We start from the raw sequence: 24,184 nt of genomic DNA on the forward strand, positions 1-24,184 counted from the left end.
TGATATATCCGCAACAAAAACCTACACCGGTAACTTCGTATAGCAACAATTAAAGAAGAAATAAAGAAGATTGCCAAGGGTCACGAAAAAGACTCTACAACCATACAAACAAGGAAGTGTTAGAACTTTAAGATAATCAAGACCTAGTCCGCAGGCTCAAACGCATCAAATATTTTGAACTTGTGCCATAGTGATAAATTAATGTATAAAATGTCAGTTTAAATTCGAGTAGTGAACCTAGCCACAACAGTGAAGTATCCAACAAAATTATTAGATTCTAAGGTGAACCGCTGGAAATACCTACCTAGGACAGTAAAGTATCAGATTATAAAAGTTAAATATAAAATGATGGTTAATTTTAGGATTAGGTGGATTGTTTATTTAATAAATAATAAAAAAAACTTCCTTGACGCGCTGCGACAATCAACTTCGCCAAAATAAAATATAATATTTTTATATTCAATTTGACCACATACCTCTGGCCGATTTTGTTATTGATATTCTCGACACAGTGAGCCCTGTGTATTCTGGTCTGATTTTTTCATCGCATTTCTATAGGAGAAATGTTTGGAATATTCAATAAAATTTTGATGATTTAATTTATTCGCGAAAAGAGCACTAAAGTGAATCGTATATTTATCAACAATATTATGCACCTATTCCAGCAAACAGAGGTATCAGCAGGTCTAGACGACCTTATAAATATTTTCTTTTACAAGAAGAAAACGTGAAACTCAGAAACTTGAAACAGAGAATGGAGTCTAAGAAATTTCATCTTATAACTTCAAAATTTATAGAGTATAAAATATATGTATAAGGTGCTCTGGATGTCGGTTCTGATGAGGCATTCGTGTTCAGAGATCCCAAAAATCTCTGAGTAATATGTTGGCATCAATTGAGCGCTGAAAATCCTCAAAACTCCAGAAGGCATCTTAGCAGTAACTCTGAGCACCAGATGCTTTGGGGGTCAGTTCTGATTGCGCATTCGTGTTCAGTGACTACAAAAACCACGCGAATAACCAAATCTGACCCTTGATATACTGATTTTGACGTGTTTATGCACTTTTGGAAGCATTTTATGCACTTTAAAATGTAATTATACATTTCCACCTATTTTCTCTTGTAGACTTTTTCCTGGCGTCATCCTGAACACAATTTAAAAAGTTGCAAGTCTCAATTAAGGTACCTACTGAACTTAGAAAAAGAGAGCGTGGCACTTGTAGAGTGCCGACAGGGTGACAGAAGTGAAAACTTCTTTATTATAAGTACCTATAGATATTCGATTATATTCGATTCGATTCAATTCGATTCGAACGATGATGGAAGAGTACAACAAGAGATGTACCGTTAAAGGATACAACAAGCTGAAAATGCGAGTATTATCATAACGCAAACTTTGTTTATGTACGTATTTAAATTCATTAGGTACCTATATGGAAAATTGCTATTATGAAAAGTTCTTTAGAATTAAAAACTATGTTTTAATGTGCAATTATACCCTTCTACTTGAAATATTGTGGGAAGCCATGCTGCTTTTGAGTAATAATATTAAAATCCATTAACATCGACATTGCATTACAAAAGTATAATTTAATAAATAATTATGTAATTTTGAAGAATATAGGTACTACCTATATCAACTAATAGGCTATTTTCAATGGACGGCCGGAGCGATGACGTAGAAGTGTCAATTTTTATTGACATATGTCACATTTTGATTTTTCCAAACCTTTCCTAACAAACGTTGTTTAGTGTGGCAAATTTGTAATTATTATTATTTTTTCAGTTTTTACAGAGAACATTTCCGTTTTTTGCGATATGTAAGTATTGTTATAGTTACTACAACAATTTTACAAGGTTGTGTAAATAAAAAAGCATGATGTTTTATATAAATACCAATAAACTGTATGTATGGGTGAAGTAAGGTTAGAATTTACTTGATTTTTAAAAATTTTAGATTTTATATTTTATTTTATTTTTTTTTTTAGATTTTACACTAATTAAAAAGTCTTGAGATTCGGTAAAACCTTACTTTTCAACGTGTTTACAATCTTTGTTTGGAAAGTGATCATACACTGAATATAGCCGCAGCAAGCAGTTGGCCGTGACGTCACACTCCGGCCGTCTATTACTACACAGAATCTCACTGAAGATGATCTTACTAGATCGAAAACGTTCTGATTTTTTTCTATCATTTTAAATGAGTTTTTTAAAGTTTTTTGATAAAATTTTATTAAAGTTTTGTACGTTTTTTGTGCAGAATTTAAATTTCTAAATTTAGAGCCATCTATTTAAGAAATATATCAATCATAACGCCATAGATACTCGTATCACTGTGTAGATGGCGCTACTACCGGTTACAAAATACCAGTGATCAAAATACTCTTTCTTCGGTCACAGAACAAAAAATAACAAGAACAAAAAATAACAAGAACAAAAACTGCAGGATTTATCCAAAAAGGCTTTGTGAAAAGAGAAGAAATCTGTCAATTGTCATTCTGTCAATCATATGTCATGTCATTTGTCATTATACAATTTTGTTGTAATCAAAAATTTATCTAAAAGTTTAGCCGGAAAACGATTACTTTATAAAAAGGCAAAATCACCCTCAACTACTTCTCAATTCGGCAATTTCAATCTACCAGGGGCTTATACGCAACTTTGTAACATTTCCAAAATGGAGCGCAACATTGTACCTTCACGCTTTTCTTGTCTTAAAATCGAAGATGATGATTTTCAGCCAGTAGTTAACAAACAAACAAAGAAAAAAGCTGATAATAAGCAGCTGGTAAAGAAAGCGATCGGAAATGCTGGTAACAGAAAACCTGTAGAGAGACAGGTAAGTTGTCTCCTCTTTACCTATTACAAGCTCCACTTTATTAAATATAGTAATAAAAAAATTTAAATATACTTATTTAGTCCTTAGCTACCCCTCCAATTTTGTTCTAAAGTACACTAAAGTTAGGTCAATAAATAATATACTATACTTATAAATGTTCGAAAATTGTGGGAATCACCCACATAACACAATACTCATACTCATTACATTAATTAAAGGTTAGGGGTAATAAATATTGGGTGTGGTCCTTAGCCTGTGTTGTGAATTTCCATGATAAAGTCTGGAAATTACCTACATGATAATTGTTCTACTGCTTCTGACTGGCTTTACGGCTCAGGGTGAGTCTTTATATCATCCACTATAGCTAGGGTTACCATAATTTATTAAGGCCAAATCCGGACAGGGTAATCCAAGGGGTTGTAGAAAATGGAAAATATGAATTTGACTGTGTTTCTACCTCTACATTTTACATATGTATATGCGAAATGCATGTGGCACAATTAAAAGTACAGCTGTTTCATTACAATATGCAACTGCGCCAAATGAAATTTCCCACCGTTGGGCCTAGTATTTTCCATTTTTTTAGTAAAGAAAAAAATCCGGACATTTCTCATATCCAGACACCAATCTGGACATGTCTTTCAAATCGGGACGAAATCCGGACGTACGGTAACCCTAACTATAGCCCTCCATATTCTACAATCTTGTGCCTCCATTTCCCATTGTCGCACCCCAATCCTACATAAATCGCCTTCAACAACATCCTTGCATCTTTTTCTGGGACAGCCTACTAATCTTCTACCATCTGGTCTCTCAAAATCACTGTCTTTAACATTCTGTCTTCATCTGATCTTATCACATGATCATCATCATTCTCTTTGCCTTATCCCTATGAGCGGTCAGCTTCCCTAATTGCATTTCTCCACACAATTCTATCTTGGTCATATCAATGTTAATCCCCTTTACCAACATGTCCTGCCTTATCATCTCCCCCAGGTCTTCTTTGATCTTCCTCTCCTATTCCTTCCAGGAATCTGCACTTCAGCTATTCTTCGTATTGGGTGATTAACGTCTCGATGTTGAACATGACCAAACCATCTTAACCTATGCTCTCTCATTTTGGCATCAATTGGTGCCACACCTAGACTTCCCCTAATATACTCATTTCTAATGTTATCCTTCTTTGTCACTCCACTCATCCATCTAAGCATTCTCATTTCCACCACATGCATTCGTTGTTCCTCTTTCACTGCCCAACATTCAGTTCCGTACATCATAGCCGGTCTTATGGCTGTTTTATAGAATTTTTCCTTCAGCTTCATTGGAATTTTTCTGTCACACAACACACCACTCGCTTCTTTCTACTTCATCCATCCAGCCCTAATTCTACTGCATGCATTTCCATCTATTTCTCCATTACTCTATAATACCGATCCTAGGTACTTAAAACTATAACTTTTCACAATCATTTCACCATCCAAAGATACCATTTTATTTGTAGTAATTCCATCTTTAAATGAACATTCCAAATACTCTGTTTTTGTCCTACTAAGTTTTAAACCTTTTTAATCCAGAGCTTGTCTCCATTGTTCCAGTTTTTGTTCTTAGTCTCTTTCACTATTTCCTACTAACACGACATCATCAGCATACATTAAGCACCATGGAATGTTACCCTGTAGTTTCGCTGTTATCTGGTCCAAAACTAACGAGAATAAATACGGATTAAGCACAGAGCCTTGGTGCAATCCTACTTTCACATGAAATTTATCAGTCTCCCAAATTTATCTCTTCCCACACCTGTCCTAACACTAGTCGTTACTCCCTCATACATATCCCTCACAATCTTTACATATTCACCAGGGACTCCTTTCTTATTGAGTGCCCACCAGAGAATCTCTCGAGGAACTCTATCATATGCTTTCTCAAGATCAATGAATACCATATGAGCGTTTGTTTCTTTACTCCTGTATTTTTCCATCAACTGCCTTATAATGAAAATTGCATCTGTTGTTGATCTACCCTGCATAAAGCCAAATTGATTCTCGGATATTTCGGTCCCTTCACGTATCCGTCTATCAATTACTCTTTCCCAGATTTTCATGGTGAGGCTAAGCAGTTTTATAGCCCTGTAGTTTGTACATTGTTGTATATCTCCCTTGTTTTTGTAAACAGGTACCAGTATACTGCTTCTGGATCTTATCACATGATCTGCCCATCTTATTCAGTTAGCTCTTATTATATCCGATGATGTTTTCAATACTATAGTCACCATTGCGGTATCTTCTGCCATCTCATATCAATTCATCTCTTTGAGGGCTAACTATAATTTTGTATCAAATAGGCTTTCCACTTATACATTGCTTCAATGACTACTTCATAGTTATGTTTCAAAGTGTTTCACAGTAATCTCGTCAATAGACCAATGAAGGATACAGGGGAAGAACAGCTGTAGTCCATTTGGATTTTTCTCAAGCAAGCTGATAGTTAAAATTTATTAACTTATTATAAAGTCAATATAATATAATAAATATAATATAAAGTCTTAGCTTTGTTTTTAAACCAAGAGGAGTAAACTAAAAATTCAGATTCACACCCAAGAAAGTCACTAGAAATATCACCAAATACATCTTCTTTTTTGGTTGATAATATCGGCGTTTAACAGTAATCTAAATATATTATACTAATACGCCCTAAAGATTTCAAAAAACAAGTGTTTTTTGTATAAAAACAGACTAAAAATCTAAAAATTAAAGGAATAACGCAGAAAATACAAGAAAACCCTGATATAACTTAATTAAACTATTAGCGTCAAAATTTAAAAATGTCATTAGTCAAAATTTGATAACAGTGGAGTAAACTTGCCTGGAGTTGGACCAATTACAAACAAGCTTTACGGCACGGGAAATTTGAATGACTCCTCTTGGTTTAAAAATAGACTATAGTAATTATTACTTTATTATTATTCCTTAAATTTTACTGATTATTTTTATTTAAATTGGACTTTATAATAAGTTAATAAATCTTAACTTACAGCTTGCTCGAGAGAAATCCAAATGGACTACCGCCGTTCTTCCCCTGTACCCTTCAAATGTTTTTCAAAAACTCCAATATTTTTTAAATTCAGTATTTATCACATTGACAACAGGCCTTACTTTGAATCCTCTGTCGTGTTTATCTATACATGCTTTATCTGTGAAATGTATAAATTTCTTGTAAAATACAAAAAACTCCAATTCCTCACAAGTTCAGATAGAACTCAATACTTATATATTTTGATATCCCTCAGTGACAGTAAAACAAACTTAATAGAGACCATTCAGGCGAGATTTATTTATGACTATCGGATATGATAAACTGTACTCAACAATAATAACATATTGAAAGATGAAAAAAGTGTGGAAATGGAAGTTTTATTATTAAATGTGTAAATCTAGATGAGATCAAGAAATTTGTCCAAAGTTTATATTTTTTTTTATTGAATAATTATTTGTAATAATATAATCAAAAAAAATTTAATATTCCATTTACTACATAATAAAATATACCGGGTTAATTTTTATTAAAATTTAAACAAATTTTAATGTTTGAAAAAAAATTAAAATTTTAGTGTAAACGCTGGCCTATAAGGGGTTAAACATTTGTGTGCCATAGTATAGTGAAATAAAATTTTGTTACAGGAATTATCTTCTAATGGTGCTTCCAAGAAGTCCAAGTCAAAAGCAAAACATGATAGCAAACAGTGGGAAGAATGGCAAAAAAAAGATGATGAATATATTAATGAAAATTTTGAACAAGATCTCCAAAGTGCCATAATGCAATCAAGACTGGATTATGAAAATCACAAGAAGAATTATGCTCCAGATATCACTTCCAAAGGACAAGAAAAGCCATCCAAGAAAAAGAAGACAAAAACTATGTCTCTGGATCAGTTCCTAGAAAAAGATAAGAGTCCGACATCTAAAACAGGTTTGTTTATGCCACTGATATCATCATCCAGGCTTGTAATTCCAGATGTAATGTTTCTTACTCTTACTTAGAACTCTCTGATTCCCTTATTGCAGTGATTCACTCCACATTCCTCTTGTGTGTTGTCAAAGTTTGTTGTATGACTTGGCTTTTGTTACAATGTTCTTCCACTCTCATCACCTTGTTCTAGATTTTGATATATTCCGATGGGTGAGTTGCGGAATTTAATTAAAAATGGATATAATAAAACAAACGGTAATTTTATTTTTGCAACGAAAATGTGTTCGTTTAGGTCTCTCAGAAAGGGTCGCGTCGGTATGTGTGAATGGTTCGCATGCTGCGTAGTGACTAAAGAAAGCAACCACAAACGATGATAATGTTTGTATTCCTTTTCCCCTGACCAGATGATCACATAAATCACTATCAAGTCTGGCGTCTACTTTTACCGTTTTAAGAAAAACAATTTCGAATGCATAGCTAGCTGTTGACACATTAACTGTCTGATAAAATACTTAATTAATGAGGGTGCAGTTTGTTGCCGCATAGACGAACAACAGATGTCACAGGGTAAGGCCATAACCTTCGTATTTGAATATGCAGTTTGAATGACTAACGTTGTTTTGTTTTTGAGAAAAAATATTAAAATTACAATTAGCAAAAATAGTAATTAAAGCGTATCGCTATAGATATTTCTCATCACCTGGTTCTTCCATCTCTCTCTGGGTCTTCTCCTTGATCTTTCAGTTTCTGGCTTTCATCTGGTGATCTTCTTAATCAGTAGGTCGTTTTTCCTTCTCTCTATGTGTCCCAGCGATATTAGTCTCTGCGCTTTAATAAATCTAACTATATCTTCTCCCTTCATTATTTGTCTTAATTTAATTTTCCTTTCCAATATTATTAATTTTTCTTCATCTTTTTCCGAGTATATTTTCAGTTTTGTATTTCTGGATAAGTTTTTGTCCTTAATTAGCCTATGTTATCTCCAGTATATTTTGTTGTTGCCTACTAGTATTTAGTCGGTTACTTCTTCACTTCTCTTATTTTTGCCATTCAGTATTACTCCCAAATATTAAATGATTGAACTCTTTCAGAAGTGTAGTTTTCTATCTTGATTTCTCTCGTCCTGTTATCTTCTCTTCTAGAGTAGGATAGATATTTTGTTTTTCCTTTGTTAATTTCTAGACGTCTTTTCCGTGCTTCATTTTCCATAATTGTTATTGCTTCTTTTATTAATCTTTACCTTACCGCTGGTATATTACATGATAATAAAATGATCAGAAATGTGTGGTTGAAAATGTTTATGTGTATTAAATAATAATACAATCTTGGTTTGATTATCTTATAAATGAATCATTTGCAGAGGAAAAAAATAAAACACCTGAAAATGATGAAAAATTTTTTGAATCAGTATTAAACTCAGCCAAAGAAGAACTCAGAAGAGAAAAGGTGGAACAAAACAGAAAAGAGAGGTCCAATAACATCGAGGAAGTGATTTCCCTTGCTCAAGCTCAGGTAAATATCGTAAATAGATTAATATAATATATCAATAGAGTGGTTCAAAATAAATCGATATTTTGTTTTTCTTTGGCCCAATCATTTTTTCACTCTTTCGATAAAAATCAGGATCTTGAAAGAGATTAGTGCAAGTGGTTAAAAAAATGTCTCTTATGATAAAATTACTCTTGGCATGGCTTCATGAAACGAAACTGCTATGATTTTAAAAGTCCCAATACCCTAAAATTGTTACACTGTTCTCTTGTTAGACCTCACTTGGAATACTGTTGTAGTATTTGGTCACCTTACTATAATGTTTACGCAGAAAAAATTGAAAAAGTTCAAAATAAATTCCTTAGGTTTTTGGGATTTAAAATTAGAGCTATTAATGGGAATAACAGGTTTTACAGTTATGACGAAATTAGAGCATTTATAAATATCAATACCCTGGAAGAACGTCGTTATCACCATGATTTGAAAATTCTGTATAGTGTGTTAAATGGTACAGCAAATAGTCATTATTTATTGTCTAAGGTTGGTTTTAAAGTTCTGTATTTACTGTATATTTTAAATATACAGTACTCGAAGTGCAGTTGAAACCACTTTTCATGTACCATTTCATCGATGTAATTATGGCCTCAGTGAACCTATAACTAGAATGTTACGTCTAGCAAGTCAAAATACTGAGAGGCTTAGCTTTAGTTCCACACCCAACCAATTTATACGCGACTTGCAACAAATTAATATTGCCTCTTAATTTTTTTGTTATGTCCACCTTTACCAGTCTGTTTCTAATTTGTTCTTTATGTAATTTATTTATTTTAACTATTATATTTTATGGTTATATATCGTCGGTATACTACGAAAACCAGGTAAATGTCGAAATTCCGAAATCGAGAAAAAACGTTTTTAAAGTTTAGTGCTTTATTTTGAATTAAGAGTACCAGTTGTGTTTGATATTCGATATGCTAGTGAAAGGTGCATATATCAGAAATAATATTCTATCATTAGTTTGAAATAGTTAAGAGACCTAGCTGATTAAACCTACATTTAAGATCGAGGTGCGATCACTTACCTGGTTTTACCTGTAAATCAAAATAAATCACACTGTATTAAAGACACTTATCACCTTTTTACTGAATATGGTAGATATACAGTAGTAGAAATATATTGGTGTCCGGCAAATATATATGTACGCTGAGTTGGTTTTACATGCAACAGAACTTTGATTTTATGGAAGTAAGTAGCGATATATTGTTTTATTTGAAAATGAAAAGTTGATTAGGTGTAACTTATTTGTTTATTACACAAATTATCTGCTGAATGGTAAGTCGTATCATTTATTAGGTTTTACCTGTATGTAGAGCGTAAAAAGCTGAGAATTTTGGTATACTTAATTCAATATTTTAAAATTTGTCATTTATCTGGTTTTCGCAGTATACCGACGATATATGACATACTAGCTATAATACCCGGCTTCGCCCGGGAGTTGATATGAGATTACGCGGTAGTTGCAATAAAAAAATAAACTATGACGTAATAGTAAAAAAATTTATTGAAAACATTCGCTCATTTTTTACACTATTTGCTTATAAACAACGTTTTTCATTTTATTGTCTGGAGTATATATATATATATATATATATATATATATATATATATATATATATATTATATAGATTTTTCGGATTTCCTACCCTTGAGCAAGCTACATATAGCTGACCGTGAGAGAAGCAGGGTTCTTTGAGGTTAATGCCACAATATTTTAAAGTTTGTCCTTGCGCTTTGTTAATTGTAAAACTAAAAGCTAATTTAATTGGAAATTGCAATCTTTTAAATTGAAATGGCAATTCAGAAGAGATCAGTGGTATTCTAGGTATAAATACTGTTTGTCCTTTGTTCTTTCCAGAAATAAGTTCAGCTTCAATAATATTATTCGATAGCTGTTTTACGATCATCCTCGTTTTGTGATAAATTTGCCCCTGAATTGAAAATACATATTCAAATTTATTTCTATTAGTGTTGGTCGAAGTAACACCGAAAGAAGTCATTTGAAAGCAGGAGTTATATGATCTTATATTTTGAAGAAAGTGTTTTGATTCTTGTGTTTCCCCGGTCATGTAATGTAGAAATTCCTGTGGAGGTGCTTCCAGTGGTGGTAGTCGAATTTTTCCATTCATGCAACAGAGACCTGCTGTTTCTTTACTGAATTTTTTCGCGTGGCAAAATTGGCATATGTTATCCATTTTTCCGATCACAACATGTTTATGATTGTAATATTTTTTCGTCGGTTCGTAGTGGAATGCTTCCTTTGTTAAATTATCTTTTAAAATTCTCGATTCTTCTATACTTTCGTTCTCTTTTCTTTCTTCATTTTTTGTGCTTCTCAGAGTTCTCATCCTAGTTCGTTGATTTTGTAAACGTGCTTCGCGCTCTTCTTCCGTTTCATTTCTTCTATGTTCTTTTTGTTTCCGCCGTTTCGCTGCAGAACTGGCAATATCTCCTCCTTTTTTTACGTCTAGGCATTGTATTCTGTAAAATATAAATTAAATAAACATTTTATAGACAAACAATTAAAAGAAAAAGAAAAACAACCATTAGAATTAATTAAAGACACTATTAATTATCTTTTCAAAAATAATTATTTTTTCAAAAATAATTAATATAAATAATTAATAATCAAACTGAGAACTTCCTTTTTCTGAAGTCGGTTAAAAATACTTACATTTGATATTTCACAATAAAGGCTCACAGACGACTTTTTTCTTCTCGGCTTCAAAATCGAGAATTAATTAAACACACTATTAAAAATACTGACACGTGATACTTCAAAATAAATGCTCACAGATAACTTCTTTCAGTTCCTTTCGCAATCGCTTTTCAAATCGAACTAACTCTGGCGGGTGATACCGGGCCCTTATATATTCAGAGAGCTAGGCTCTAGCATATTCGGAAAAGTTCGAGAGTATTTTCTTTTACACATTCTAGAATGTACTCGACATTATCGTCCGCCGTAACAATAAGTTCTGCAGCTATAGCATAAGTACTTAGTAAAGGCGCGAAATTTGAAAACTTAAATTTTTAAATATTTTCAGAATTAATAATTAATAATTTGAATAACTAAACTTATCTCGCTTCAACTCCAAAATATATATATATTTATTATATATAATGATGATAATGATGTTAATACCGGAATATTTAAAAGTTTGGCGAAGGGGCAAAATTGGGAATATTTAAAAATTTGGTGGAGGAGCCAGGTCTAGGGCTAGCCAAGCTTGCTAGGAAAAGCCCTTATATCTTTAAAAATACGCCCTTTGAGTTAAAACGGGAACTTACTTGTTCGAGGGGGGATAAAGGGCTATTGCACTATATAAGTCCCTTTATCGTATCGGGAATCCTTTTTAAGTTTTATCGGCACACACATTTTATCAACTTAGTTTTATTATATATAATGATTTAGTATACTAAATTGTTCCAAAATTTGTAAAAAATTGTAACTGTATTGGGCTTGTCCCGTAACAGACATGCATAAAAAATAAAAAAAATTAAAGCAGTATAACCCGATATTATTGGAGTCCCTTAAATTTGATGAAATTTTTATGTGAATTTTTTTTAGCAATTTCAGGACTTATGCAATAAGAAAATATTTTTATCATAATATGTACTTGTTAATGATCAGAATTCATTTTTATTGTAGTCTATCAAAAGAATTGTATTTTTAACGTTCTTCTTCTTTTGCCATGATAACCCTGGATGGGTCCTTGTCAGACCTCTCTTATACCCTTCTCCTCAATTGTCTCATACATAATTTTAGGCCATCTTCCATGTCATCCAACCATTTCGTTCTGGGCCTTTCTTATTTTCGTCTTCCTTTTAGCTTCCATTGTAATATTTTCTTTGTTGTTTTTGTATCTTCTTGTCACTGAACATATCCCAGCCATGACTGTTTTTGAATTCGACTTTTTAAACCTGGTTAATGACAAAAAAATGAAGTCCAACTCAAGATATTTGAGTGAAAAATACTGAGCCAATTATATGGCTCGGTGCAACTGGAAGACAGCACATGGAAAGTCAAGAGATACACCGAAATTAATGAATTAAATAAAGAGTATGAATTAAATAAAGACATATTGTAAGATTTGTGAAAAGACAAACACTGTCATGACTGGAACATGTTCAGAGACAAGAAGATACAAAAACAACAAAGAAAATATTACAATGGAAGACGAAAAAAACGGAAGGCCCAGAAAGAAATGGTTGGGTGACATGGAAGATGACCAGAAAACTATAAAATAAATGTTGGACAATGAAGGAGAAGGGTCTGGATGGAAGGACATAGCCAGACAGGCAAGGACTCGTCCAAGGTTATGATTAGTGATGTAAAATTTCCGGGAAGATTCGAACACCGAAAAGTTTCCAGAAACTTTCCAGGAATATTGGAAACTTTCGGAAACTTATGGAAATACATATTGCATTTTTATTAAAATTCTTATAATAAATTATACAAATCAGTAGTTAGCTTTACTTATTGTTGTGGTATTCTATATGGATTTAGAGTCTTGCCCTGGTTCCAACAGATTAGTTATAGAAAGACTCTCATCACATACCATTTTTCCATGTTTATGATCTTTTAGGAGTTTTTCATTATGAACTATTAACTTACCTGCTCTATCTATAGTCAATATATTTCTCCTTTTATTATGTATAAAAGAGTATGTTCTATAACTACGCTCTGTTTCGGCGTAGGAAGCTGGTAACCCCAGTAGGTATTGTAATGCTAAATCTTTTAAATAAGTTTTTGTGCACATTCCTTGTCACCAGCTTTTACAATCTACTGATCGTGCTGAAAGTCAAATAAAATCCATTGACCAAAGGTCTGCTTTTACACAGAACTTTGTTAGTTCTGTTTCTTTTTTGTCAATGAACTTGGGATGATTGGTTAATAACTTGTCTGTACACTGCATAGCTAATATAATATATTTTGGTGAAGAGCATATTATGCTTCCAATAAAGTACCTAATCCATTTCACAATTGGTGTTAGCACAACTGCTACTTTTTGTAACTTTATCCAAAATATTTCATCATCCAGACAGTTCTGTTTCAACATTCCGTGAACATTTTAAATTTTCTCCCTCTATGACCATAAGCATCGATAAAGCACTTTTAGGTGCAATACGGTTATTTATACAATTAAGGATTGAACCCCATCTAGTTTTTACAGTAAGTTTTAATGATATAACCTTATTGTAGTTTTGAATTTTTTCTCTTTATTTATTATTTCACTTTTTAAGTTTATGCATTGTAAATCATGATTCGGGAGTACTCCTCGTAACATTCAACATGTCTGGGTTTGTTTATTTCTAGTGCATCTTTATTGTGATTTTAATATAGCTTTGTACATTTTTAGTATAAAAATAATGAAGGTAATGTTCAAAACAATGTTACTTTTGTACTTGGCACTGGTATAGGTTCGCCGGCCGTTTGAATTAAATAGCGCTACTTCCATGAAAATTCAAACTACGTCACTGACTCTTCTGTCCAAAAGGCTCTTGGAAATATTCTCAAAAGTTCTTGGAAATATTCTCAAAAGTTCTCTGAAATATTATAGAAAGTTCTTGGAAACATTCTTGAAAGTTCTTGGAAATATATATATATGTATCGGTTTTAGAACGTCCTTCGACGTTGTCCGATGCCTAACTTCCACGTCCTTCTATCATCCCATTGGCCCTCTCTAAGATCCCTTGCACTCATTGTTTTGGTTACCCCTTCTTTCCTCGTTTTTTGCGGTTTGGTGGTACCCACTGCATGATCTTTTTTGGCAATCTTGTGTCTTCCATTCTTTGAACATGACCATACCAAATCAACTGTTTCCTCTCAATGTCTGTTGTTAAGTAGCCATCTATTCCAATTCGTCGTCTTACTTCCTCATTTCGAACTCTTTCCCTACGGGATATACCTAACGATCTTCTAAACACATCCATTTCTACAGCTTCTAATTTTTTTCTGTTGTTCTCGGTTATTCTCCAAGTTTCTGCTTCGTAAAGTAGGCTGCTTTTAATAAGTGTTTCATAGATATTGTATTTTCGCTGTATTCCTATTTCGGAGCTCCAAAGTATTCCATTTAGGCAGCCAATTGTTCTTCTAGCTTGTGTTACCTTTTCTTTATTTCCTCATCGTCTTTTCCCGTTCTATCGAATATTACTCCCAGGTACGTGTATTCACTACAGTATGTGATTTGTTCATTATCCTCTAGTTCGATATTGGATAACTCAGCTCCTATGGGTAGGTATTTAGTTTTTTCCACATTAATTTCCAAGCCCCACTGTTCATATTCCTCCTTTAGTTTTCTTGCCATATACTGTAGGTCGTCTTTATCATTAGCTATGATCACTTGGTCATCAGCAAATTGTAAGGTATATAAACAAACCTCTCCGAGGTCTATACCCATACCGTGGCATTTACGTTTCCACTGGTTTAGTGCTTTTGCAACATATATCTTGAACAAAGTTGGTGAAATACAGCAGCCCTGGCGCAGACCCTTGTTAACTATGAACTTTTTAGATAGTGTGTTGCCAATTTTTACTTGTGATGTAGAATTTTCATATAGATTTTTTAAGGCGTTGACTAGAGTGTAGCTGATGTTTGTTTCTTGTAGTGATTTCCACAATTTAGTCACAGGAACGCTGTCGTATGCTTTACGGAGGTCAACAAACATGAGATTGGTCTCTTGATTGGTTGCTGATTTTTTTTCAATTAATTGTTTTAGGCAGAAGACATTATCTGTGCAAGTCCTTCCAGCGCGGAAACCAGCCTGTTCTTCTTCTTCTTGTTCCCTATACTCCATCTCAATGAGATTTCTAAGAATGCGCCCGTACACCCGGCTTAGTGTACTAGTTACCGATATTCCTCTGTAATTTGAGCAATCCAACTTATTTCCTTTTTTATGAATGGAAGAAATATAAGCTACTTTCCATAAACTGGGTGGTGTGACACCGTTTATATATTTGTTCATACACCAAGTAAGTGCTTAAAAGAGTTTATCTGTGCCACATTTTATTAATTCGGCAGGAATATTTTCTGGCCCTGGAGCTCTACCATTTTTTAGTTCATTTACAGGTTTCTTCACCATATCAACTCCCACTACTATCTCTTCGCCTTCAACGAATACTTCTGTTGGTGATTGGGTGGTATATTCGGCTTGGAAATATTCTCGAGAATTTTCCATTGAAAGTTTCCGGGAATATTCGCGGTCAGGAGAATATTTCCATTTTTTATAGGCGAATATTCTCGGAAACTTTCCAATGTTCGCGAATAGTCGCTTGGAAATATTCGCTAGTTATGATGACGAAAGAAGAAATCCTTAGATTTGAATTAAAGCAAGAGTATATTATGAATTTCTTTAGATTAAAAAAAAAGCAGGCAAGTTCAATTACAAATCTTACTTTACTTTTTCAAGTATGGATCCGACTACAGTTTTTCTGCCCAGTATCGGGCTACATCTACACCCTTTGTATTTGCGAGCCATAAATCATCGAGGGTGCACCGTGATTCTGTATTTCCCCACATTCACAAAGTGCGTCGTTATCTGTCTTGATGCCCCATTTAATGAAGTGCTCTTTTACAGGGCAACACCAGTATGTATGCGATTGAGTGTCCGCCAGGTTCGACGCTAACATTTCTCATAAACCTTTTCCTTGATTTAAGTCTGCTGGTTCCTGGAGGCTCACCAAACCCATATAATTGGTGCATTTCATCGAAAGTTTGCCTGAACTTCTCCACATATTATGAGGCGTCTGGTGATGCGAATCCAGCTGCCCAGTACAGTAGGAGCAGAGGGGTAGGCTTGATACAACCGGTAGTTATTCTACATGCTTCATTTAACGAAGTGGTGACTTGTTGGGCGTGTCTAGGTCTACCCCAGACGGGACAAGCATATTCCCCTGTTGAGAAACATAAGGTCAGCTGTTGACTTTAAGACCTGGGGGTTTGCATCCCACTTGCTCCCTACAAGTTTTTGTAGAAGGTTGTTTCTTATAGAAACCTTTTGTCTTGAACTTTGACAATGAAATTTATGTGTTAGTGACCGGTCTAGGATCATTCAAAGATATTTGGGCCTATCAGTATGTTCCAAGCTGTCCCTCCTCAGTTTTACATGCGCCAATTAGTTGTTGAGATGGAATGCACATTCTTGGGTTTTAGTAGGGTTTGGCTTTAATGAGCTTTGTTTGTAGTAAGTTGACATCATGTTTAAAGCCTCTTCCGTTGTCGACTCTACTTGTGTGAATGATTTCCCTTTTACGGCGATACCGAGGTCGTCAGCTTAAACAAAACTCTTAATCTGTGGGTGCATTGGTTGGTCCTTAATGTAGATGTTAAATAGGAACAGCTCCAGAACGCTTCCTTGAGGTAGAAGAACGCTTCCAATTACAAAAAAAATATATTAAGAGCTTTTAAAACAAATTTTTTAGGTTCGTCAGCTGGTGGTACAACTTGCTGGTAGCAGTTTTATAGTGATTGTATGAGAGCAAGATATGAATGATAACGAACGCATGAGAATCGAGTGAAGGAAAGGACTGTTTCACCTTGATGCCCATATATGTGCAACATAAAGTTTAGCTAGTCGCTAGCTAAACACGCTGTGGATAGGAGGGAGGTTCTCTTCAAGTCGAAGCTGGTCCATAGTGTTTTGTAGGAACCCACCACTCCCAGGATATTTATTCTGGTATCTGTTTGCAAATTCCCCACCTAGTGGTCAGCTGACTTAATTTACTGTCAAATTGTGCCAAATGTAGACAACTTTTTTCATTTGTCAAAAAAACTGCTGGATTTCTTTTTAATTTGTCTTTTCTACTAAGATAGGAGGAATAGATATAACTTGATTGGTCATTGAGTTAATTATAATCAAAGTCCCCTTATTTCTTTATATTATACCTTCTCAAATATTGAATTTATAATTTACTGAAATTGGACATTATTTTTAGGATAAGCTTCAAAAAGAGAAAGAGAAAAATGAGCAGCTTCAGAAAGAATTAGAGGAATCCAAAAAGGAGATTACTTCTGTCAAAAAGAGAAATAAGACTTTGTGTAGCATGTTAAGCCAAGGAGAAAGTAGGTCTTTACTTTTAACCCTATCAGAATTTTTAATAATCCTTTCTGGTTTCGCTTTTAGTGAAGGATAAAGCTACACTCTTGTTAGATCTGGAAAAAATGACGACTGTAAAAGAAGAATTGACTGAAGAACTAGCAAGGCTCCACAAGTTGCTGGAACAGGAGAGATCCAAATCTAGTGCTGCTTCATCCAACTCTTTGCCTGAATCTGATATTAAACAAAAGGTAAGAAGAGTTGTGAATGTAAGGTTTGAATTTGTTGTTGTGTTTCATGCGTGTTATTTGTTTTTCTTTTCATTAATATATCACTGGTATCACGCGATTTTTAATAAAACTGTAGTTGCACTATTTAGTAAACAATATAAAAGCTACTGAAAATAAGTCATTGGTTATTACAACCGATATACAGGGTGTTTCATTAATAATTGTCCATATAGTAACTGGAGAAACCTTAGCAGAAAATACGAAGATTTAACCTAAAACACTTAAATAAAATGTGGTTCCTTATTCCTTACTGAGTTACAGGATGTTTTATCTAAAAATTTAAAAACTATTTTTCGACTATTTTCGAAAACTATCGACGAAAACTATTTTTAATGGGAAATAAGCCACAATTTTACCAAAAAAATGATTTTATTAACGTTTCGACGCCCAAGTCGGGTGTCGTCAAAATACATAATAATAATATTATTTTGTATTTTGACGACGCCCGACTTGGGCGTCGAAACGTTAATAAAATAATTTTTTGGTAAAATTGTGGCTTATTTCCCATTGAAAATAGTTGATTATAAAAATGCCACAAGAAAATAGCTTCAGAACAACATAGTTTTTATTATTGTTTTATAAATTCTTCTTTTTTTTTTCTTTTGTTATTTTATGATTCCACAATTTAGTCGGTGTATCTGTCTGGTGACTGATCTTGCTTGGTCAATACTGGAATGTATTTCTTCGTTACTCACTACTTTTGACATTATTTAGACTCCCCAAGTATCTGAAATTTCCTGTTGGTTTTATAGTTCCTATACACCGTTTCACATTAAGAATAGAACGTTGCGTAGATAGACCAATGTATTTCTTATGAATAGCCACCTGGCAGTCGAGTAGTCACCAGTGCCCGAGAGATTTGACAACACTGATTTGACAACACTCCATAAGTGCATGTTCCGTTCTAGGGGGGGGTATGGTTTGAAATATTTAATTTTTTTTATTATTTCAAATAAAGGTGCATACTTTCAAGAATACTCTCTGAAAATTTCAAAATAATCGAAGTAAAATTACCAGAAATACAGCGTGTTGAATATCCCTACCTTCGACTCACTTTGCCGCGACTTCGCGCCAGCACGCTTGAGCGTAGTGAGAAACGTTAAACAACTGTTCGCCTTCTCTTTTGTAGATTACTCCTCGATTAAAAAACATATTCCAATGTGCATCACTTTACGATTTGTCAGACAAATTAGAAGATGAAGATGCAGTTGTCAAAACTTTAAACGCATTTTTCTTAAAACTGCTTTTTCAAATGCGGTGGACATTGTAACTGAAAAACTACGCGGCCGATCTACCTGATATTTTGCACAGATTTTCTTTAGACATTTCATGAGGTAACAACGTCGAGATATTTTTCTTTTTTTCCTTATTTTTTGTTCAACAATAATAAATCTGTTGATTTTCACAAAATTTTTACCAAAAATTTAATTTTTTTGATTTCTGAGTGATACCAAAAATTCAAAAATCATTAAAAATAAAAAAACTCGACGTTGTGACCTCGTGAAACTCATAAGTTAATTAAATATTTTTGAATTTTTTGTTTCGTATGATCTAGTGACGAGTTCTGATGTCCACCGCAAAATCCATTTTTTTGTGAGCTGCCTGTCAAAATTTGTCACCAATGGCTTATTTTTTAATATTTTGGACTGAATTTTTTTCTAAGTATTCTTTGAATTGTACTTGATATGTTTATTTAATTTAAAAATAAAATAATTGTACCATAGCTTCGAAAAAAATTCACAAAAATGTGCTTGATATATTGATTTCAAACCATACCCCCCTCCCTTAACGTGAAATAAAGTATATTTAAATTTGTAGGCCTTCTGGTTGTTCCCCTACAACTAAATAGGTACTCGTTTTTTTGAATATTAATTGTGAGTCCCACTTTGTGTATTCCTCTTCCAGTTTTACAAGAGGATCAAGCAAAATTTAGAAGAAATTCAATATTTTCTGACAGAATTACCGCATTTTTAATTAGATTAAGTAATTTCCCCATTGATTTTTATTCCATATGGCTATCTCTCAAGTGATTTTTTTAATAGAACACTGTTGGAGGCAAAACGCAACCTTGTCTGACTCCTCGTTGTGCTTCACAAAGTGTGCCAACCTACCTGGGGTCCTATCTTCGAATTCATTCGAGCATATTTCGCATACGAAATTAGAAGAATTTCGCTTGAAATCCGGTGTCTTGTATTTTCGAATACTTCGTGTACGAATTTTTTCGAATGGGTATGAACCATTCGAATCGTGATGCTCGTATACGAATTGTTGTTGTCATTTCAAGGTCATTTCAGTTGTCATGATAGTTTTAGCTAATAGTGTTAATTATGTTGTTGTATACAATATTTTTACATTGAAATTTATTTTCAATGGCTGGTTTAAATAATTCTTTAATAGAAAGAAAGGACATGTACGATTATGCCTTGAAAATATAACCTAACCTAACTTTATGTACGCGCATGTTAGCATTGGATCTAAGCTCCAAACTTGGCATATGACACCGTTGCCATAACCTCAATTTTTTCATAATATCACATTACATAAAGGTGCATTTAAAAAATCGCTTTGAAGTAAAGTTTTGAAAAGTAGATAGTAGAATATCAGTGTAAAGTGTAAAAATAATATTAAACAAAATAGCACACTTTGTGCGGACTTTGCAAATCGATATTACTAATATACCTATGCAATCTTAAGATTCGATTACACCTAAAACAACTGCTAAACAACTTTTCCCAAAAATGGCTTTTTTTATAATTTGTTCAGACTATATGTCATTATCTTTATACAGGGTGTAACGAAAATACAGGTCATAAATTTAATCACATATTCTGGGACCAAAAATAGTTTGATTGAACCTAACTTACCTTAGTACAAATGTGTATATAAAAAAAGTTACAACCCTTTGAAGTTACACAATGAAAATCGATTTTTTCCAATATATCGAAAACTATTAAAGATTTTTTATTGAAAATGGACATATGGCATTCTTATGACAGTAGCATCTTAAGAAAAAATTATAGTGAAATTTGGACACCCTATAAAAATTTTATGGGGGTTTAGTTCCTTTAAGCCCCCCCAAACTTTTGTGTACGTTCCAATTAAATTATTATTGTAGTACCATTACTTAAACAAAATATTTTTAAAACTTTTTTGGCTCTTAGTACTTTTTCGAAAAGTCAGTTTTTATCGAGATATTTTGAATATTTTTCAAATCCACCACATATTTGTATATGGTTAAGTACGATTATGGAGACTTGGTAATAATATGAAAATTTATGTATGATTTACATTTTTAGGTATATTTTGAACCGTATTAAAAAAGAAGTCATATCTCGATAAAAGTTGCCTTCTCGAAAAAATACAAAGAGGCAAAAAAGTTTTAAAAACATTTTGTTTAACTAATGGTATCGCAGTAATAGTTTAATTGGAGCATACACAAACATTTGGGGGGTTTAAAGGAACAAAACCCCCATAAAATTTTTATGTAAACATATTAAAAAAGAAGCCGCAACTCGATAAAAACTGCCTTATCGAAAAAATACTAAGAGCCAAAAACGTTTTAAAAATATTGAATTTAACTAATGGTACCACAATAATAATTTAATTGGAACGTACAGAAAAGTTTAGGGGGGTTTAAGGGAACAAAACCCCATAAATTTTTTAGGGGGTGCACAAATTTCACTATAATTTTTCTTTAAGATGCTCCTGCCATAAGAATGCCACATATCCATTTTCAATAAAAAATCTCTAATAGTTTTCGATATATTCGAAAAAATCGATTTTCATTTTGTAACTTCAAAGGGCTATAACTTTTTTGTGTGCATATTTGTACTAAGGTAAGTTAGGTTCATTCGAACTATTTTTGGTCCCAGAATATGTGACTTAATTTATGACCTGTATTTTTGTTACACCCTGTATATTAAACATTCCTATACAATCTTATTCTTGTACATTATACCCCAGTATATATAACAAATATAACATTTGTTTTTATTACTGCGATTATACCATTAATTGAAATTATACAAGAAATAGACAAAAAAAGTATGGCAACATTGTGACTCTTCAGATGACAAATAAGTTCAATGTTATTCGAATTTGCAGTGTTGCCTGTGCAAATTCTTCTCGTATACGTATAAAATTTCGAAGGACGTTCAAAAATACACATTCACGTTCGTATACGAAATTTTTCATTCGAGTTAACTCGTATGCGAAAATATTCGATTGAATTCGAAAATACGACCCCTGACCGTACCCACTAAAAACCTCTATCTCCTAGAGGTATACTCGGGACTACTCCTCTTGAGCAACTTCGACTATGTCGCTTGTGTCTCTGTCAGAGATTTGTAGTTTGTTCAGTTCCTTTTGTTCGTTTAGTTTTGACTATTTTGTAGCATCATCTCATATTCTACGTTCTTTTTTTTTTATTATATCCATGATATGGATACTGTTATGTTGAAGTATTCGTTGCTAGCTATGGATTTCTTTACTACGTTTTCTGGTGTCACCCTTCCCATTTGGTTTTACCAGCTCTTCACTTTCTTGGCTGAATTGACTGCATGTAAAAACCACACTCACACATTACGCATCGATCTCCATTTGTCTTTTTTAATTTTATCAGTATAGGTCCTAAAAGACCCATGGCCCATCAAAAATTTGTGTGAACCCTATGTTACTGTCTCACATTAATTTTTCTGTTTTTTTCCTTGATCATCTTTATATCCCCTCTTATTTAATTGTACCTAGTCATCCTCTCTTTTAACATTAACTGAATTTATACAAATCTTGCACTTGACCTTTTATTGTGATTTAAGTCCTATATGCGCTTACCACATGCTTCTTAATAGTGGTTTTATTTGTGTCCTTATCATCATTTCCATGTAGTTTTTTCCTTTAGTACTTCCTCCCAGACTGCTACCGCATATACAGCATGTTTAGTTTTAAATTAGATATATGGCATATAAATGGCACACAGCGCTGCGGCCGTCGAGTACCAGATGGTCCCCACTTCACACGCTAATTCACCTGAATCTCGCCGATTCGTATGTAACTCCGTCGCTCCGTCCTCCGTCGTCGTTCGGGGATTAAAAAACAATAGTGGACTAAGCAGTGTTGCCGATTTTACCACTTCCTTCAGTCGGCTATATCTAATCGAAAACTGAACGTATTGTAGAACTGTAGAGTGTACTATTTCTAAATACACCTTCCTTCGTTTATCTTGTCAACCGACCGTGTCCTTTCATTTTTTGTTTCATTTTGGGAAGCCGATACCAATAACATCTGATAGAAGCCGATACCAATAACATCTGATAGAAGCCGATACCAATAACATCTGATACCATTGATACATTATATAAGTTTTTTTACCTTTTTTGTTTAGTTTTTATTTTTTTCTTTTCAGAACAAAAAGAAGAAAGGCTAATGCTTATTCGGAATGCCTCTGTTTTGTATAAGACTGCATGTTTTTTTATGTTTTTAAGTATTATAACGACTTTTTGTCTTAGTTTTTTAGTTGTTTTGTATTTCAAAAATTTAAATATTACTTTAATTTTCTTTTCAGAGTAAGAGGTAAAACTTCTGCGTAACTATTTTTTCGTGATACTAGTTTTAAGGATTTGTATTTTCATATCTGTAACTTGATATATTAAACATTATGTGTAATAGGTGCAGTTTTATTTATTCCTGAATAGTTAACAATATACTCCGGTCAACTTACGCATCCGAGGCTACAAAAATTACCATCAAGCTGAAAATTGGCAGGATTGTTAAAAATACCATCATAAATGAAATCTAAAAAGTCCTCATAAATCCGACCCCTGCTAAAAATTTTACGCGCGGTCAAAGGTCACCAAATATGGTTTTTAGCGATTTTCAGCGAAACGGTATGTTTTATGGTAAAATTAGTGCTAACAAAAAATGTAGATTAGATAATGATCTATAAAAAATGCCTTATCACTTTTTTTCCTGGGAGCCACCGTTTTTGAGATATAACGATTCAAAAAGTGGTAATCGTCATAATATGCGCACACGTTTCCACACCACCTTTGAGGTAGTGTACTTAGCGCGTTTTTTAACGTGGTTTCCCCAGTAGGCCAATTCCACGGATCTGTTATGATTCTGTTTAATTTAAAGCTATTTAATAATTGATATTGGCAAGGGTTAAAAATGATTAAACTTTATATAAAGCGGTATAAATTAAAAAAAAGCGAAATTTATCAAACTGGTTCATAATTTTCTAATACTTCTGCTTCCCTTGTTCTTCTTCCTCTTCTTCATCTTCTAGTTCTTCTTCTTCTTCTTGTTCATCCTGGGTGCAAGTAAATTGTCCCAATAATGACACATCGCATGGCTCCTCGATAGAATCAAATGAATCCTCAATTGTTGGTGATTCAACATTGGAGCACGACCGGTTTTGACAATTAGTGCATGCTACCGAACAAAACAGTCCAACTTTTTTGCAACAACATTTAGCGCTACAGTTGCAAAAAATTGTGTTCAGAAGTTTTTCC

General features: G+C 33.3%; 1 protein-coding gene across 2 annotated transcripts; it reads left to right on the forward strand.

Annotated features, from left to right (window-relative positions):
- The first annotated feature begins 2,506 nt into the window (after positions 1–2,506).
- LOC114327601 (G kinase-anchoring protein 1) lies at positions 2,507–23,336 on the forward strand. Of its 2 annotated transcripts, none has more exons than XM_028276270.2 (6): positions 2,507–2,839; positions 6,517–6,805; positions 8,166–8,317; positions 17,285–17,411; positions 17,473–17,636; positions 23,236–23,336. In XM_028276270.2, exons 1-6 carry the CDS (start codon positions 2,510–2,512, stop codon positions 23,245–23,247), a joined length of 1,074 nt encoding a protein of 357 aa, XP_028132071.1. In that variant the 5' UTR covers positions 2,507–2,509; the 3' UTR covers positions 23,248–23,336. The 2 variants fall into 2 exon arrangements, with proteins under 2 accessions (XP_028132071.1, XP_028132070.1); XM_028276269.2 differs by having other exon boundaries at positions 2,508–2,839; positions 23,077–23,336.
- The last annotated feature ends 848 nt before the right edge of the window (positions 23,337–24,184 follow it).

Source organism: Diabrotica virgifera, chromosome 1, assembly GCF_917563875.1.
Source record: "Diabrotica virgifera virgifera chromosome 1, PGI_DIABVI_V3a".
NCBI lineage: Eukaryota > Metazoa > Arthropoda > Insecta > Coleoptera > Chrysomelidae > Diabrotica > Diabrotica virgifera.